Source organism: Artemia sp. Qi Xiang Cuo, chromosome 14, assembly GCF_049724085.1.
Source record: "Artemia sp. Qi Xiang Cuo chromosome 14, ASM4972408v1, whole genome shotgun sequence".
NCBI lineage: Eukaryota > Metazoa > Arthropoda > Branchiopoda > Anostraca > Artemiidae > Artemia > Artemia sp. Qi Xiang Cuo.
The window spans coordinates 25,787,939-25,808,400 of record NC_142807.1 but is presented as its reverse complement, the minus strand read 5'-3'; the positions used below and the strand labels follow the sequence as shown (position 1 = coordinate 25,808,400).

Below are 20,462 nucleotides of genomic sequence, written 5' to 3'. Positions count from 1 at the left end.
AATAAGTATGAGTGTTGAGTAGCTTAAACTACAACACAGTACAATTATATATTTTGAAATAATAGATGTTCATCATTGAGGAGTTGACTAAGAGGGCATGGGGTAAACACACTAGAGCGCAGATATTTAAAAGCATGAAAAATCTACCTTCATAAGCATCGTAAAACAAGATTTTTATAGTTGTGTTTAGAGGCTAGCAGAACTCTTTTTTGTGTGTATTTAAACTCTTCGCCTTGATTTATTACTTTCCAATAGAATAAATCCGTTTCTATCGGAATAAATCCGATTTTGTCACACCGTGTCAAACAGTAAAGCGATAGACTTGCAACAATCATTTCGTCTTCTTTTTTTTATCCAGCTTGCCAAGTCATTTCTTTGAAATGGTATTTTTGATGGATGACTTGAAAAAAAGTAATTACTGCAACAGATTCATAGACTTGTACTATGATAGATTAAAGGTGATTATTAAGTAGAAACCAACAATGTCCAATGTGATTACAAACCCGCACGGCAAAAGAGTACATCAGGCCTCCGAGCAGTAAAAATATTGAAATAAAAGATAAAAACAAACGATTGGTAAAAAACTTAGCCTACAATGTTTATATATGTATCTTTTTTTACTAAGTTTTCGACTAATTTTACTGATTTTTACCTAGGTTTTACTAATTTTCGACTTATTTTCGACTCGGTCAAAAATTTCGGGGGGGGGGGGGGGCAAAACGGGTACCCCCCCCCGGATACGGCCTTGGTAAAGTTAGATGAATAGCAACAAGTCAACCAACACCTGTGTAAATTTTACTACTCAATGGTCAGAATTTTTGGAGATTTTCTAAACAAAAAGTGACCCGTGCCAATCGCAAATGGAACTGTACAAAACGGAAATTTAGAAAAAAATAGTAGTCGTAGAATTTTTGGATGGATCTCATTCGAATGGGTTCTCTCATTCGCGAGTTTTAGGGCAAGTTACAGGATCTAAAGTGATTGAAGGGCACCTAGGCCCATTGCCATTTTTAATCACCGGAGTCTTATTGTGGACAATATCCACGTCGCGTCAAAATTTCAATGTAGGCCTACCCAGTTTAATTAGAAAGGTCAAAATATAAGAAAAATCTATCCCGAAAAGTAGCGCTGCTCCTATGGCGAGAGCCGGAAGTTACGCGGAATAACTCATTTCATATAGAAGGACTTATAACTACATCCCCGAAGAAAGGTAGACTTGTCACACATTCTTGAGCTCAAAACTTTACCGGAAATTTTAGTCAAAAGTATTTTCAGTTTTTCCAAAGACATTTCGGGGAAGAAACCACTTGTATAAACAACTAATTTCAAATGAAATAGTTTATCAGCAAGTTAGATTAAAATATGAGAATGCCACACCATGTTAGGATTGTGATATTCCATCCGAAATAAGTCTAAGATCCCAAGCGCCTCCCCTTGCTATAAAAATCAATGCATTGAGCAAATAGCATATTCCAGACCTAAATGCTAATTGATAAGCCTTAGGAGGAAGGTGAGCACGTTGTGAACATTGAAAGCAGATGGAGTCCTGCATAGCTGAAGAGCTCGATGCCCTCCCCTCCCTATAAGCCCTTGAAATTAAAATCACGAGGGCTGCTGAAATTGAACTGATGGCTCATAGAAGATTCAAAGAGGGTCTTTTTGAAAACAAATTGCGAGTTCCAATGTACTTTTCGTGAGTTGGAATTGATAGGAGAGTTACAAGACTACCCTTCCCTGTTTGACCCGTAACCCCATTGTGACAACATTTCATATGAAATTGACAATGAAAACAGTTATTCCAATGAGAAATAATGAAATATCTAAAGACTATGTTGATGGAGACAAACTCCCTGAAATAACATAAATGTGATGTTAAAAATGAACAAAAATTAATTGTTCTCAAATAAACGCAAATAGCGGCATTAATACCCACAAAGAACAGAAAATATCCTGTATATAAGAAAACCTACTGCCCCTCCACCCCCTTCTCTTCACACCTAAGCTTAATTTTATTCCACGCTACTCCAAAAATGCTATCGCACAAAAGGAACATAATAAAAATCCTGTTTATCATCACAATGCCTCGAGAATGGAGGCGCTTACAAATGCATTTGTGCTTTAAACAATAACCTTTTCAGTTTAAATGTTTTGAAAGGTAAAAAAACAGAGAGAGAAAAAAATATATATTTCAAGCTAAATTGTTGTCTATATTTTTGCACTCTATAATATTTTCATTTGAGACTTTGAGACCTATTTAACTTCAGCATGAAGCCTTTGAGGGCTGATAGGGTTTGTTCTGTGTTTTAATGTGACCTTTTAAAGAAAATTTTTATTAAACGGCCCCCAAACCGCGCACTTTTCAGCAGAGACCGAAAAATCCTCTCTGTCACCTTAAAAGCAATAAGGTGATAAAATGGTGAAGCATAGCCTTATTTTTGCTCATGGAGATCCTGGTCTAATACCTACCGGAAAGTTTTTCTTTTGTTTTGAACTCCAGCCGTTGTTCCATATTAAAAGAAAGAAAGAGGAGGATAATTCTTCTCCAGAGCTTCACAGAATAACACTGTCTTTATCAAAGCCATTTTGCCTGCCCATTAATAAAGCTATGAATTACATATATACAAAGAAAAATTACTTAACTAGGGTCTGGTACTAGGACCTTCGTTTAATTGGGTTTTCAAACATAGATTCTAGCCTTTCTTAAATGTTAACCTTTGTCTTTATCCACACTAAAAAAATTACATTTGCCATTTATATTCGCCAGACTATATTTTGCTCCAACTGTCTTCAGAAGTCTAGCCCCATTTCCAAGGCCGTAGCCGGGATTTTTGTTGGGGGTGGGGTCCAAAAATTTAAAAAAAAAACATCGGAAACTGGTTTTTATACGTTCTTACGAGAGGGACAAAAGTTTGGGAGGGGGGTCAAATCCCCAGCCCCCCTTGGATACGGTCTTGTCCATTTCTTTCTTTTTCTTCTTGCTTATTCAGTATTTCAATCTATTCATGTTAATTTTGAAGCGCAATTGAACTAGATTTCAACAATACAATGGTACATTTAGTTATTGTGTACACTTCTCGCAATAGCATTTACATGTACTAGTTTTTTTTACCGTCTGTGATGATTCAATTGTCGTAAAAGTTTTCTTAAGCGGGACCAAAGTCCCTAACCAAAGTTGCCATCCAGTGAAAAAAAAAATCACTAGATTTTAGTAAGTTTTTGGTTAATTTAGTGATTTTATTGGATAACCTAGTAATCTATGTGAGGACTCGTTGATTTCTTTCTTTGGGCAACATAAGAAATCACTAGAGATAGTGATAAATCACTACGAGTGGCAACCCTGTTCCTAACCTCTCATGAAAAAAACTTTAACAAGGGGTAGTAATGCACCAAAATAGTGGGACTCAAAACATGTTGCTCCGAAGATCGACAGGAATATTCAACTAAGGAATCCAAAAGAGATATAAAAATACAATAAGGAAACGTCATTTAATCTAAAAATGCATTTACTTTGGTATGATTGTATCAGAAAAATGATAAATTACATATAACATAGGAGCGAAACCATTTAGAAATTAACAGCATCAGCATTAGAAAAAGCTGTAAGTCATGTGTGCTTGTCAAAAAACCTAGATGTTTCAACAAGATACAATATAAGTTTCAACCATAACAAAAGCCCAGTTAAAATTTATCCATATACGATATGAGCTAATCAATTAACTATTATGAATTGATGTTGTCAGACTGGGATACATGTCAAACCATGAAGATCTATGCAATATACAATTGATATATCAGCAGGATAAATGTCTTCCATAATTTAAATTTTAAATACTGATTTGAAAATTTTCTAGATAAGTTAAAGCAAAAACCCAACATTTCTTCCTTATTTCCTTATACAGGTATTTGTTATTTGACAGTCAGTCAAGTTACAATTTTCTTTGGCTATTTTTTTTTGGTGACATTGATTTTGAACCAGAATCGAAATGAATATTCTGATCGAAAGGCAACAAAAAGCAAAGAAAAATCCTATTTATGATTCAGAGCATTATTGCTCTTAGAAAAAGAAGGGGGGAGGAGTGGAATTTTGAATTAACATAAAAATCAGACAAGCACCACCTATATTTTTTTAGTGTTTCATTTTTCAAATTATAGAAGTTCTATATACTTATTCTTCCTTTTCTGTTTTAGAATGTGGAACGTTAAAAGAATATGTACATTAAAGTTCCCCAATTATATCAAACTTTAAATTTAGGGGTGGGACACAGAGTCCCACCATCCATAGCAAAGTTCTTGTTGTAAAACAGGTACTATTAGTATTTTTCCCGAAAAATACGACTAGGGGGACAACCCATAAATACGAAGTCGGATGGTCATCTGATATACAAAATGAAGTAAACACTCAAGTCTGTCTTTATTTAATAAATAAATAATAGGCTAGTTGGTTTTTAGTCATTTTGTACAACATATTTCACACAAAAAAATGAACCGTATTCTATCCAAGAAACAATATTTGGCAACAATAGTCAGTCTCAATGGCGTGAATTATCTTCATTTTTGTTAGATGGCTTAAAATTCAATATCAAATTCTCTTGAAGATCTAACTAACAAAGCTGCATCCAGGGGGGTACCGGGTTTGACCCCCCCCCCCCCAAAAAAAAAATGTTTGTCCGACTCAAAAAGTAACAAAAACATATAAACAGCTTTTTGATGAGTTTTGTAAAGTTTATTTTAGCCCCCCAACCGAAACAAAAATACTTGCCAACTAAGTAACGGAATGGAAATTTTTTAATACTTAGTTAAAATGCTAAAATGCTAGTTAAAATATTAGTGATGTGGAAAGCTTTGGAAATTTAGAGCTGCTTTGGGGCTTAAAGCTACCTAATGGAAAATTAAAATAGACTTGAATGGGATAAGCAAATCTGGAAGAGCGGAAATTCAATGAAATTAAATTTCTGTTTCAACTTCAGAGCCAACAGAATCACTGCAACGCCGATTATGCCATTAACACATATACGGGAAGAACAAGTGTCAATACAAAAGTAAAGAAAAAAATTACGCCACTGGGATGAGTCGTTGTTGCTAGGTTTGTTCTTTTGGAAAGACCATTTTTTGTTGGAATATAGAAAAAAATGGATGTCAATATGTAACGTCAATACATTTCAAGAAAATCAGACTTAGCAAAAACCAACTGTCCTACAGGCGCTTTTTTTTTTTTTTTTTTTTTTTACAGTGTAGAATCAATAACTTTTGACAAAGAAATCTCTAACGAGACAATTTTTAAAGTTGCATGTTGTTACTTTTTTACGAGTCAAAGAAAGATTTCGGAGGGAGAGGGTAAACCCGGTAACATCCACACCCCTGGATACGTCCTTGCCTGCAACGCCATCCATTGTCACAGTTCTGATTCAACAAGCTCTCAAAGGGTTCGCTCCGTTGCCATTATGAAGCCGCGCAGGTAGATGAACCCAGCCAGGAATATGGATGGAGACAAGACCCTTATATCGGAGCTGAGACTCAAAACCATTTCACATCACCAAAATAAAACCAGTCTTGTCCTTGTCGGTACAGTTCCCGATATTTATTATTGTAACTCCTCCCATTTTCGAAGCTTTGGTCACTTTACTCCCCCTACCAAAATAAATTCCGGCCTGAAAAAAACAAACAAACAATAAACTACTATATCTGGGGTTTGTTTAATTGTAATTGACTGTATGGGTATAAAACTACAAGGCTGTTGTAATACCAGAAGGCAATACTATTAGCAGACCTCCTACAGGGTACCAATTAATTGAGGTAATCTAATTATAGACCATAGTAAGAGTGAGTATGGATGAATGGTAGCACGTGCAAATTCCAGGGAAGATGATGAATGATAGGTAATAGCTCAATGTTATTAATCACAAAATAGTAGGTTGAAAAGATGAAGGGAGGGAAAAAGAAAAGGAACATAATATATCAGCAAGAATAGAGCACAACGCGGAGTTTGAAGAAAGGGTGACCACAAAAATATCCCAGGGGGGGGGCGGCAAGATATTTTCAAAACGGGGGTAGGGAGCCAAAGGTTCGAAGAGCTTTTGTTGTGCTTTTCTCGATGTAGGTATTATGTGACTAACTGCAACGAATAGGTTCACCTTCTGTAAAGCCTTCATCTTATAAAGGTGGGGAGGGTTAAACACTAGCCCTCAGCCTTATTGGCACTAACTTCGCTACAGCAAAATGGTTCAAAAGTATGCGATCAGTGATACACCGACAAGAGCCAAGAAATAAAACCAGGACCCCCCCCCCCCCTTACAATGTACAGAAAATTGTTCACCTAAACATTTCATCAAAAGAATTTTTAAATCAAAAGAGTTTCAAAAACTGTCCTGGGGTAAGAGACAAGACAGTAAAAGAAAAGTTTTGTTGATACATGAGATGTGTCTCATTCAAATACTGACATTTCACATTTTTGAAATGACCATATGTGGTGACCACTCGTAAAAAATATCTGAATTTTACCTCTTCAGCCACATTCCTTTTTTTCCCTTCGAGTTGGCAACCGGGCTTGAACTATTTTAGTTTCAATTGTTTTAAGTCAGGTAAATGACAATCATCTTAGCCTTATGCATATTCGGTACTTACAGGAGCAGCGATTGTGGGAGGAGTCAATTACTCCCCCCCCAGACTTCCGTGAAATGGCACTCCTTGGTGAATGTAAATCTTTGTCTATAAATCAACCCATAGAATTCCTGCCTTTATTTTATGCAATTTTCTGTATGAAGAGGAAGGTTCAATCCGAGTCAAAATGGCGTACTTGACTAAAGATGAATAAGAAGAATTACTAAAGCAGCAAATAGCTTCAAGTATACTTAAGCATGTTCACCATCTACCTTCCTAACAAATATGCTTAAACTTTTTTTTCGCAAGCTTGAAAGCCAAGCTATCTTTGCTTTCCATAGTTTATTTCCATGATACGCGACTAGCGGAAAACTTTAAGACAGTTATTCGCTAGAAGACAAGAATTGACTAGACTTGGAGAGCCAATCCAGTCTGATATAGGATAAAGTATTTTTGGCACCCAATTTAAATTATTACACACATGGCTTCAATAAAACTTCTTCCGATTTTGACTTTTTTCATATTATTATAAATTACTTAAAGAACGAACTGTGTTTTTGAAAACCTTGTAAGAGGAAAACTGGGGCCAATTACTAACATTGATGTGTACATAAAAATTTAGTATACCAATGCAAGCGTGGTCAATTTTTAAATAGCTTTCCTTTTCAATCGTTATTAACTGGTAAAATTTTCACGAGCTTTTCTTTTGAACTGGCTTCCCATTGGTCTTTCGTGACTGAAACTTTTTTACCGCTAATAAACGACTTATAATGAAAAAACACCTTTTAGTCTTCATAGCGATGATGTGCCAAAACGTCAGAGCATCCCAAGTTAGAATAAAGAGTGTGAGAAACTCTGAGAAGAAATTCAAGTTCTTCCCTAAGGGAGAACACCAACGCCATATAGTAAACCCAGCAAAATCATTTAGTGAATAACACACACCTAAACAAGAACACTAGTTTTTTAATCTCTATCTCTGCATATCCGTTGGGGGGGGGCGAAGATGAAAGAACCGCTTTTGCCAAAAGAACAAACAAGGTATACATTTCTGGATATTACTGCTTAACAACACAAAGTTCTGTAGTCTAATCTAGCCCTTTCTCATACCCCGAAACGGTTCAAACACACTTATCTGCTTACTTTCAGAAAATTTCAGACTGGATCAAAAGAAACTAAAAACTTTCGCTTTAAATCACGCATGTTTTCATAGTATCATGGAAGTTTGAGTTTCCCCTCTCATCAGTCTGTGGCTTAAAATTTAACAGAAGCTTATTTCTATTAGTCTATATAAAATCTGTGCAATTTAATTTTACATCTCAGAAAGATGCTAATACATTTTTTAGCTTTTTGTTTTAACATAGAAGGTCAGCCATAGAGGGGAGAAGAAAAATAAATTTTAACCCTCCCCCCCCCAGGATATTACGAAAATGCAAAAGTCTCTCTCACTCTCCCTTGGAAAAATCATATGATAGTCCTAGTATTCATGTCATTTTCAAAGAAAATGGAATTAATTTAGCAATAATAAATGAAGAAAAGGGGAGTGGCAGAAGTTTTTACTTCTAAAGAATTGAGACGTTTAGGCCTACCAACGTCAATATGATAGTAGTAACTTTTCGATTTTAGCGAAACACAGAGAGAGCATTTTGCAAAAGACCAAGAGTCATTACCAAAAATCAATATACAAAAAAAAGAAACAAGAAACAATTGGCTCTAAGCCTTTGGTGCAATGAATAAAATCGTTAAAGAGCAAAATCAATCGATCAAAGGGATATAAATATGACAGAACAAAAGCCTCAGATGATATGACGATATAAAGAAAAGCCATCAATAACTCCATTACGATGTTCATGGGACATCTTTTTTTCAGCTCTGTCAATGTAACTGTCTTACATCATACAAGAAAACCTTTACTCTGACCTTAGAGAATGTGTGGTCCAACACCAGAATAATGAATGGCAAATCATATTACTTATGAATTCAGCTTTGGAGACAATTACTACTAAAAAAAGAACAGCGGCGAAAAAGTTTAAATGCTAATCCGAGGTTAGTCCCATAGAGAAGTTACTATGGAATTACTTGCTATAGATTACGCAGCGTTCAACCCGGAAGAATTGAAATAGTTTGTAGGTCAATATGTTTTTTTTTTTAATTCAAACATTTTTAGACACACTTTATACGACCTAAAATTTCTTTACTGTCCTTTTCGTCATTATTGCATACAGGAAAAAAGTAGTAGCCATTGGATCAGATGGATACGTTTTCCTCCAAAACAGATTTTTACAAGACGTAACAAACTCTTTCCAACAAGCAGTGATTCTTTGTGTCACTAACATATGTTGGGTGCACAGAATTTTAAAACGATCGAAAAATAAGGAAAAAAAGAGAGAGAAGCAATGCGGAATTCATTGAAAAACCAACCCTAGTTAATCTTCCCTCAATCATCGATACACAAGAAGGAAAAACACATCATCTTGCTTTCTATTCACTCTCTTATTTCAGAGTTCAAAACATTCAAGCGATTTTGCATTTTGGTGATTCTTGTGTGCAAGGATGCACTTTTCGTTGTTGAAACATGGGACACTGCTGCTTTTTCAAGCTCTTGGCAGACCTCTCCAAACCTAAAGGATGACACAGAGACGTTCTTTTTTTTGCGCCTTATTTATTGCAAAATCAAACTTTTTAATTGATAAATAAATTGTATCACGTAGGGGACAGGCACGTCTTTAAATTGGCAGATTTGTAAATCCAGATTATCCTGTTTCTTGAATGTCCAGCGGTAATTGATATTTTTTATTATTATTTTTTGTTATGGTACAAACGGAATTTGTGACAGCAAACTCCGATTTTAAAATCACATTTAAATCTGATGAGGTAAATCCTGAACCCTCTGATTTTCAGAATCTAAATCTAATTTGGACTTTTCGACTATAAACTAATAGTCAATTACTGATAAAATTCCAACATTCGAACACCCACCCCCCCTCAAAATGTTTGTCTGACTCGTAAAAACGTAACAAAAATGGATATAAACAAATTTTGGTATGCGTTTTTTTGTGTAACCCCTCCGCCCCCCGACATTTTTTTGCGTAAAACCCCCTAATAAAAAAAATCCTGGGTACGGCCTTGCCTCTTCCCACCAAATTCCTGCCACGTCCTGCTTTTCGTTTGACCGCAGGTGGATTGCCAAAATACTCACATTTTAGAATCACACTAAACATAATTCTACGGAGACCGTCTTTAAGAATTCTAATCAAGTAACAAGAACGCAATTTTAAACTAATGCAATAGAGATTGCTAAGTTGACAGTACATGCAACTTTTTTAATTGGTAAATAAAAAACTAATTCTAGGTTTTGCTTCATTTTCTCATGCAGTTCTGAAGATGATAAAAAAAAATACAATTAGCAAGTAGTTCAAATTACACTTAGCACAGGACTTTCATTTTTATACTTCAATTTTGAGCCCCTCAGACTCACATTATATATGTTTTGCTGTAAGAGACGAACCAGGATCAACATGTGATGCTAGTATAATTATTATTTCATTACAGAGCGTATTCACATTTCTTAGAAGAGAGGCTCAACTAACGAATGAATGAAATATTTTATAACCCATCAACACACAAAGTGAACATGATGGAGTACAAAAAAAGAAAAAAAAAACAGGTAAAAGAACTATTACTATACACATAAATACATAACACCGACGGTACTTACGTGTTATCCCGACAACACTCAAGAAGTGAAGTTGGCTTAGTTACAATGGAATATACCAAAAAGTGATGAAAATATAATACCCTAGTAACCCTAGTATGGAAACTACAACAGCGAATAATGGAAATTAGGCCGCCCAGAACGCATTATATTAAATACCTAACCAACTCTATATATTAAATATTTAATTGAAATATACCTGCATAGTAGTTTATCTCACTCTGGCTAAGCTGATTATCTGAGAGTGAACACAGAAAAACCGGTTTAAAACAGATCAAACAGATCAAACTTCTTGAGTGTGGTCGGAATAACATGTAAGTACCACACCGACTACAAATAATTGAAAAAAAAACTAAGAAAGGAGTAAGTGTGTAGTCGTTATTTTACCAAAAAGTAATTGTTTTTACACATATTTTTACATTTCCGGGGGGGGGACTGACTGAGTGTTAACCCCAAACCCTCCCCCTGACTACGCCACTGAATGAATATTTAAACATCTAGAGAAGAAAACTAGAGACCAAAAACATTTTTTCAACCAATCAGCTACTTCACTTTACCGGAAATAGATATACCAGGGCTTTAAAAGCATCCAAGAAACGTCAATGAAATATATGAATATTGTTCGAACACAACAGCTTTAAAAAAAAATTAACAAGATCAAGTTAGACTTAGTGAAAATAAGGATGCCAGCAAACACTGTGATTGTTCCCCCATATCATGGATGGTTTAACAAAACGTAACCATATTTTATAATAAAAAAAGAGTTAGCCTGCATAACTCTTTTTTTATAACTCTTTTTTTATGTCAGAGTTACCTCTGACATAGACGATAAACTTTATGGAATTATGTGGGAAATAAACCTAGATTCTGCGGGTTGTCCAACGAGAGAATTACCGTAAATATTTGTATAAATGAGCTACTCCTGAAATATTGAACAGATGTTGGGTCACAAAAACTTCTAATGTCAATTTATGTCCCCTATTTCACATTTTTTGTGGAAATGTAGTAAGACATGCGCAAAGAAGCGGGAGCATTGAAGCCCTGCCTCTTGAAACGTCGAATTGTTTATGACTCTCCCCAATAATTTCCTCTGTTTTTCGTATAAAACACCTTTTTTGCGTCCCCCCAAACACCAGTAAATTCCAGCTTACATGCCTGAATGGAGTGTTATCAGCTAAATGGATCATATTAGGGAATTTGGTACTTGTCGATTATTGGAAACACACCCAAAAAGTTAAGTAATGAAATATAAGAAAACATGATGATAAAATAATACTTTAGAAACAAAATTATGAAAACCTAACCCAGTCTAACCTCCCCCCCCCCGTAATGTACAAATATATAGCCCAAATTATACACCCCCAATGCATTCTGCCTATGTCCAATGCATTGTATCATCTGTCACTTGTTTTTGCAGCTATCAAACCGGTTTCCTTATATATAGCCTAAGCGTAATTCTTTAATGTGTTTCCAATAACCGACAAGTGCCGGGAATTTCAAGATTCGATTGAAAAAATTATTAACGGATATTTTTAGGGTTTCCAGTAGAGTCAAAAAATGTGTCTTATGAACTTTAAGTATAAAAGTGACACTGAATTTATTTCTCAGGATCAAATGAAAAAATTCAGCTAAGTTAATTGTACTAAAGTTACATTGTAATTTATCGCTCCAAGTCCTTGAAAAAGGCTAACTGTACCATTTTGGTCAATTTCAAAATCTGATTTGCAAAAAAAACATTTTCACACCTGTTAAACCGTTGAAAAGAAATGAGCGTAATCTGAGTTCCAAAAGCTCTTAAGAAAACCATAAAACAGGATGTCATTATACTCTCAGTAGAATTAGAAACAAGAAACGTTATATCTAAGTAGCTTATTTGCCAGTAGGATGTGCAACTCCTATTCAAGGTTATCTAGGAATTAATGCATTTTTTTATTGTTTTTCTACGTATTGGGATCAGTGGCGGATCCAGGGGGCGAGGGGGCGCCCCCCCTAGCGTAGTCTAAAGTAGTGTAATTTACTTAATTAACTCAAGTTTGCGTTAATTAAACTTGCTCATAACGCAAGCTTATCGGATCAACCTATTTTGCGCCCCCCCCCCTCCCTAAAAAAATCCTGGATCCACCCTGATTGGGATAAAGAGCCACATGTTATCTCACAAACATACGAACAACAATACCCATTAATTCTCTTAAAGGGAGTAGGGGGCTTTTAGACTCGTTCTGGCCTATTTTCTCAACTCTATCGCCCACTTTCATATTTTTTTTTCCTCTCCAAGACGCATTTTATGAATGTTTGAGTCGTTAAGGGGTGGAGTCAAGAACCCTGAGCCTCAACCAAGTGCTATTCCTAGGCCATCGTTTCATGCGAGATTATTAGTTGAATGTAAACTAGAGAAAATCGGTAGTAGGGCATGGAGATTTGCCTGATAATTTTTCCTAGCAGCTATAATATGAATTAATTTGAAACAATATATTACACGAGACAGGAATATACAAAATAATGTATTCCAAGAGTGACTTGTTAAAGGAGCCTAAAAAGCAGGTAAATCATGCGAAAAAGCAGCATGTAATCAACAAACATAAAGATCTTATATTTTCATGATGGGGCGGGCCCAAACGCCCTCGTTACAGCACACCTTCCTGGCAGGAAAATATGCAGATTTATTGCTTAAAGCTTGGGATAGGAAAATATGATATTTTGTTCATTTACAAGCTCACTGAAATGAATATGCGAATAAAACCGTCCAAAAATAATAAACAGTAAATAAATACCAGCCCTTGTCAATAGTAACTGGAACTCTAAAAAAGTAAGTCACTATGTACATCGGAAGAATACACTTTTTGTTTGTGGACTACAAAAACAGAAAAAAAAAACAACTAACAAGTTGAAAGCAGAAGAAAGCTGCAGAATTACTATTAGCAGAAGAAAGTGGACAAAACTTAAGAAAAAAAGGGAAAAGAGAGGGTGCAAATCTCTATTCAGATTAAATCTTCAAGATCAACGGGTCTGAGAAACTCAGAAACAGGGGTTTCAGCCCTCTGTCAACGAGTATAAGGAATTTCGTATCCTTGTTGACAAAAGATAAAATAGCTGCGTTTTTTATTTTTGTTTACACCATATAGAGGGGGTGTAAATGGAGATTATGGAGCATAGATATTACATCTTCAGATGCAACAGGTCCGAGAAACCTAGCAGCACAGGTCTAGCCCTCTATCAACGAAAATAAGTATTTCGTATTTTTACTGACTGAACATAAAACAGCTTTTTTTTTATCAAACGAGTTGTCGTACAATATTGAGAATAATTTCAATGGAACGGAAATTGAAAGTTATAGTGCCTTTGTTAAGCAAAAAGACACCACTCCAAATCTAATTGCTATTTTTTGCCACAACTAGAATGTTGGTTTATTACTAATTTTTTTTTTTTTGGGGGGGGTACACAAAAAACCTCAAAAAATGCATACAAAATTTGTTTATGTCCATTTTTGTGACATTTTTACAAGTCAGACAAACATTTTTTTTTTTTTGGGGGGGGGGGTTCGAACCGGGTAACCCCCCTGGATACGGCCTTGTTATGAAGGTAGCTAGCCCTGCCAAATTCGACCGAAGGATAGGCCTAATAAATATCTGTTCATAATTTCTAACAAAATTTCTCTGAAAAAAAAAACTGTGAAAGAGTAGAACAACCAAAATAAAACAGTACCTTCAAAAAATATTGAATCTAAATAAAAACGAAGCATAAACAAGCAGGAGGCTAATAACCTTAAAATATACTCGAGCAAAAGCAAATTACGTTTCAAACCTTTTATCCAATTTTTTTTTTTTTTTTACTTTATAAATCCGAACAGAATCGTGACAGGATTTCCTTTTGAAAGAATAGTCTTTATGGCGTGCGCTTTCCGCTATCTAGTAGTAATAGTAACCTTCAAAATTTACATAATAGTAAAACAAGCACTTTTTGGCAACTAATACTACTATATTGTGGCAAGTTACGAAATTAAGAATTCACAAATTGAGGGTGTACTATTTTTGGGAGTTCTTTTACCGAGTGTATCAACTATGCAACTATCATTTTACTATTCAACTGGATAATGCTAAGATAGTCATACTTCAACAAATTACGTAACAAGGCGAGAGCTCTTCATGTATTTTGGAAAAACAAATTGCAAAATAGTGAGGGGAATGAAAGGGCCCATATAACAAACTTCGCCCATTTGTTTTTATGTTCTTACAGAAAAGATTATTCTAAAACTCATAAACTGAAAACGACTTCGTTAAGTGAGAAATATCGATCAAGATATGCGCTGTGATGTTTAGCCCCAGGAAGACAAGGAAAAGAATTAGATGGGTCCTAAGAGTATTTTACCCCTCCTCCATTTTTCGTCTATACTCCACTTCATGAAAATTTGATACGATGATCCAATCACTAACAATGGTAAATTATCGATGGGAAGAATAAAAGTCACATGTTCTTTTTCAAAGCAAATTATTTTTATTATTTAACAAGAAATATTGATACTTGACATTACCATGACTAGTTTATGGGAGGAATATATTTTGATTTGTTTATGGCCGGTACATCTGATAAAGTTTGAACGTCTAATTTGATTTATCCCCAAGTCAAGGCCGTTCCAGGGGGTGGGAGGGTGGTGGGGGGGGGTGCTGCGTTTGAACACACAAACCCCGGAATTTATTTCAAATTCTTAAATACGTAACAAAATGCATATAAACAAATTTTTGATGTGGTTTTTACAGTTTTTTGTAAAACCTTTCTCAAAGCATATTCCCCCTCAAAAAAAAAAAATCCTGGATATGCCCTTGCGTCAAGCGCATACTATTCTGTTGAGATGTATAAAAAATTATATCCAATTCAAATTTTGTAGCAAAATTTTTACGTAAAAACGTAACAAAAATGTATATCAACGATTTTTGGATACGTTTTTTTGTAAAACCTTTCCCCAAAAAAATAGCCCCCCCCCCAACCCAAAAAAAAGTCCTGGATAGACCCTTGCCTCAAGTGCATACTATTCTGTTGAGATGCAAAAAAATATATATTCGCTTAACTTTTCTAGTAGATTCTCCAAGCTTTCAAAATAGATAAATGGCATTCAGTCTAAAAATGACTTACCTTTAACAGCTGCAATATGTTCAGTGTAAGTTTGCACTGGCTGTAGAGAATGTAAACTCCAAACAAACAGCTTATTGTCGTTACCACCGGAGGCTAAATATTGATTGTCAGGTGACCACTTCAGCCCACAAACCTGTCAAAACAAACATCATAATAGAATTAAATAAATTTGAATAGTAAATCAGCCAAATGGCTAATTTACTATTCAAACGTTTTATTCGAACTGACACAAGATGTGGATGATGAAACCCAATTGAAAGCTGTTATAGCTATGGGTTTGGTCCTTGCATTATGATCAGGGGCGTAGCTCCAGCATTTTTATTGAAGGGGGGGGGGCAAGAGGGGTCCCTATCCGGATAGTCAATGGGTATGGGCTACATAATAATTATTTCTCCAAATTACAAGGAAATAACGGCCCTGATTATGATATCACTGATCGGGAATTCTTCAAGGGGAAGGCAAAATATTGTCTCCCTCGAAAAAAGCTTGTATCGTGTCAGATAACATTTTATATTATAAAGCTTGAAAATTTGAAGCCTGAATTATCTTGGTAAACTTTGCATAAAAAGTTCAATAGAAGAGTTGTGTTCGCCTGTGTTTGTAATCGAAACAGATATAAAGATAATTTTCCATCTAAATATTAACATTTTAGAAGCCCCATTGAGTATTGGTTGATTCTCAATGCTTTCAGCTGTAAAGAAAAAAATAAGCTCCCTCGTCAGCACCTTACACATTTGGCTTCATAAACTCTTGATTTAAAAAAAACAACAAATAAATAATATAATTATTGAGGTCCTGAGATGACGCTGAACACGGACATATTGCCCGCGTTTTTTTCAAAATGATTATAGTAGACAGAAATATTTTGAGTTATTATAAAAGTATTATTCGTTACTAATAACAATAATTGGACGCCTTTAACTAACAACAATAATGGTAATATAACCGAATCTGTCATAAAAACACCACATAAAAGCAAAAAAAAACATACTTTGAGAAAATGAGTCAAGAATATTGCTCAATGGAAAACTTCCATTTTTAAAATCTGATTGTTCTAATAAATCGTCTTCTAAAAGCCCCATATACCTCTAAGACATCCATATGGCTCTTAAAGCGCAGGTAATGAATCATTTCACAACATTAAACAAGCAGCGAAAAACCCCGAAATGTCGGCACATCCTAAAAGCACGTGTTCAACCTGATGATCAAGGGATTATGAGTGAGCATAATGGCCACTACCTTTTGCGGCGATGAGTAATAAACACAAACAAAAGAATATCGTAAATTCAAAGCAGAACATACTGATTGATTATAAATTACCGAGAAAAAGCTAATGATACAAAGGCAGACTAATTAGGCAATGCTAGATAAATACATTAAATGAGCCTAATTGAGACTAAGTTGGAAATAAATTAACGGAACTTTTTTAACCAACAAGCAATTTGGGCAATAATGCTGAATCTGACAAGATAAACTGACTAGGAAAATAAAGAAGAAAAAATATATTAGTGGTTTAATCTTCTACACTAAAAAAAGAGCTCCCTCATAAAGAATATCATCATTGTTTATAGATATCATTGCTTTCATTTTTATTTTTAAAGTGTGAACTTCGGCCCAAAAGCATATTCCTTATTATTCACATTACGTTATAGGACACATTTTAACTGCAAAAATTTGAAGTCGAAATCCGTGGAAATCAACTGAAAAAGAGCACCATCATAAAGAATATCATCATTGTTTAAAGACATCATTGCTTTCATTTTTATTTTTAATGTGTGAACTTCGGCCCAAAAGCATATTCCTTTATTATTCGTCATTTTATGCAATTCTGAAAAAGGCCTATCCCAGCTTTGCCTCTCACTCAGACTATCTGTCTTGTTTTTTATATTTTTTTCAATTAGCCAGGGCTCACAACTTTTTCATCACAGTACACAAAGTTGATTTAAATTCCCCTACACACTCAAATACGCTATGTTTATTTTGTACTGATAAAACCGGTCGGCACTTCCTCCCTATATCGCATAAGAAGGTGAAACTGACAGAACTACGTGTGCCCAATTAAAACCTCTATTTATTTTTCTTCATTAAGTTATTATGCCTGATAGAGTATTCCAAATTCATCCTACAATTAAACAAATTCAACGTTGAACAGTAAAAAAAAGAATGCCACCAAACACGGGAGAAGAAAAAAGACTAATTTGTGTTGCTATAGAGCAGTGGTGCCAATGGGATGGGGGATTTGTCCCCCTACATTTACAAAAAATACCTGGTTTTGTATCTTCATTTAAAAAAATACTTTTTTGGTATTCTCTTTGAAAAAAACTACCCCCCTCTCCACCTAAAATTTGAAAAGTACAATTTATCCACCCTCCTACACTTTACAAACTGATGGCCATTGTTATAAGCACAGAGTATTGCTTAACTAGGGCATAGGTATTCAAGTTCCTTACCCCTTATGGAAAGTAAACAATAGGGCAATGGTCCAATCTGTATTACCAATTTTCCCTAGGAATGTTGACAAGCTTACTTTCTTGAAAGTAAACCCCTTTCCAGGAAAACTAGTTTGGGTTCGTGAAATTTGGCCGACAGTGCTTCTTTTTCTAATCACAAATATTATGATGCTCAGAATAGTAATCTTAAAACTTATAACTATATTCCTGGATATTTTGCTAAAGCGTTCAACCATGTTTACCACGAAGTAATGAAATAGTGGGTGGTATCAACCATTCACCAGCAAGAGAACACGAATGTTATCTAACATATTCTTGTCATTCCTGAGCGAGAGAACTCATGTGTTATCCAACGCTATCCTATTATTCCTAGGCGAGAAAACACAGGGTGTTATTCACTGTTATCCAATCATTCCTTAGCGAATGAACACAGTGTCTTATCCGATGTTATCCCACCACTCCTTAGCATGAGAACACAGTGTGTTACCTCAGCTTTCCTTAGCAAGAAAACAAGGTGTGATCCAATGTTTTCTATCATTCCTTCGCGCTAGAACATACTGTGTTTTAATAGGGTTGCCAGAGCCTGCACTCAGCCCAGAACTTTGGTGGTGTATATTGGCGATAGAAGTACTGCTGCTATGGTCTGAGCTGTACTCTACCTCCTTACAAGGACGTCAGTTCAGAAAAATTTAGGGGGAGGGACAAAGTGCATCTATCCAAATGTAGGGGGACGGGCAAAAAGTGTTTTTCAAAATCTAGGGGGGGGGGCAAATTTGTCGTTTGTTCAATTTTTCGCAATGAAAATTCCAAATAAAGCATTTTTCATTGAAAAATCTAGGGGGGCTTTTGTCCCATCCCCCAATTTACGCCCAAGCCTTCTCATGTAATTGTAGGTGAGGTAGCAACAAAATAAGTTTTATTTATATATCCAGTCTATACACAGTTCACACTAACTGCAAAAATAGAACACCAACTGATAGGTTGCTACCATGGGCGAAAAGAATGAATCTTTTGAATAGGCTACTTGAACGAACAAGGTTTTTAGGTATTTGGTAAAAAAAAAAGTAAAGAACATGGCATTGGATTTTACAATCCCTACCGGCGGTGCTGATCTCTATTTCATGGCCCTTCAACCAGGAAGTGCAATAGGGGGGTTGGGGGCCAACCATCATTTGCTTTCGCACACCCTTCCTGTCTACCTTCCCCAGCTTTCTCCAGGTACCCATTAACAGCTAGTTCGACTCTGGCTGAGCTTACAAATTCACGCCACTGATCCTTGTTCAAACCAAATAACAAGTATTTCGGGTGCCATATTTATAAAAAACTTAAAAACTTAAGAGAGATAATCAGGCAATTAATTGCAAATTAGTTACCTAATATTGTGGTATTACATTGCTTTTTTTCTCCCCTTTCTATTCCACGCACTATGTGTTTTTCGCTAGTGCAATCTTTTCTATAGTGCAATCTACGAGCTTATTTGCTAGACAGAGGTCTAATAAGTTCAATTATATATTCAACCTATGTGAGTTCGGTAAATGAACACAATTTGACTAGTCTTTGCAGTGGCGTCTTGTAATAAAAAAAGAAAAAAAGGACTTACGAATAGATTAGAATAGTCCCAGTTTACAGTTTTTTTTTTTTTTTTTTTTTTTTTTTTTTATTGTTATTGTAAAATTATGCAACTTATTAGAATAACAGTCTAGGGATGAATCTTGTGTTGTCAGTCCTATAAGTTTGGCGTCTTTTCAATTTTTGTCCTTAGCGTCCTTTCAATTTTCATGGAATATTTTGACTGAAAATACTATATGATTACAAGGAAAATTTTGGGACTTAAAGCACAATTTTAAGGTGTAAAAATTAAATAAAATCTGTCGCAAGTGTGTCAAACTGTATCGGCTTGAAAGATCCTATTTTTGGAATGACAATTATTTACTATACACCTTTTATTTTTCTATAGTGATGTATTTCATTGCTTGATTATATTCGGTTGGCTTTTCTTTTCATGATTTAATTGTCTGGCATTTGTCTTCTTTTTAGTATTCGCTGAATGAGCAAAGCTTCTGACAAAGAAGCTCACTCCGATAATTTCAAGTTACTGGCTTATGAACTGGGTGAGTTAGAACTTGACAAAGAATGCGTCTTAGATAATTTTCCAGGACAGTATAGTAGACAAAATTGAAAAAATGCATAACTTATCTTTAAACATCATCAATATAGAAACATTGGACAATAAATCATCAGTCAATAACCTAAAATACATAATTAAAAAAAGTTCCAATTAACAAAACACGAACTCTTGACAAGACAAGGAGTTTCAAAGCGTAAATCATCGCTACAAAGGCCAATGATGGTAGTAAAAAGAAAAGAGAGCCAAGCCTATAATTCCTCCTCCAAATTAATACTCCCTTCAATAAATGGCGAATCACCACACCTCAACTAATAGCTATTAGAAGCTAAAAGCTTTCATCCATATTGAGTAGGCAGATACATACAACGAGCCCGCCCAAAAAAGGCTCTGACTACGTTATATTTACTCAATTAGATAAGCGACTATTTCTCAGGTAATCATCAGATTT

General features: G+C 35.2%; 1 protein-coding gene across 4 annotated transcripts in view; it reads right to left on the bottom strand.

Moving 5' to 3' along the window:
• The window catches only part of fzr (fizzy and cell division cycle 20 related), a 149,209-nt gene that overhangs the window by 26,316 nt on the left and 102,431 nt on the right, over positions 1-20,462 (bottom strand). For all 4 annotated transcript variants that reach the window (XM_089100482.1, XM_089100483.1, XM_089100484.1 and 1 more), the window contains one exon: positions 15,437-15,569. In XM_089100482.1, the coding sequence (XP_088956608.1) occupies positions 15,437-15,569 (133 nt within the window). The remainder of the gene's footprint in view (positions 1-15,436; positions 15,570-20,462) is intronic.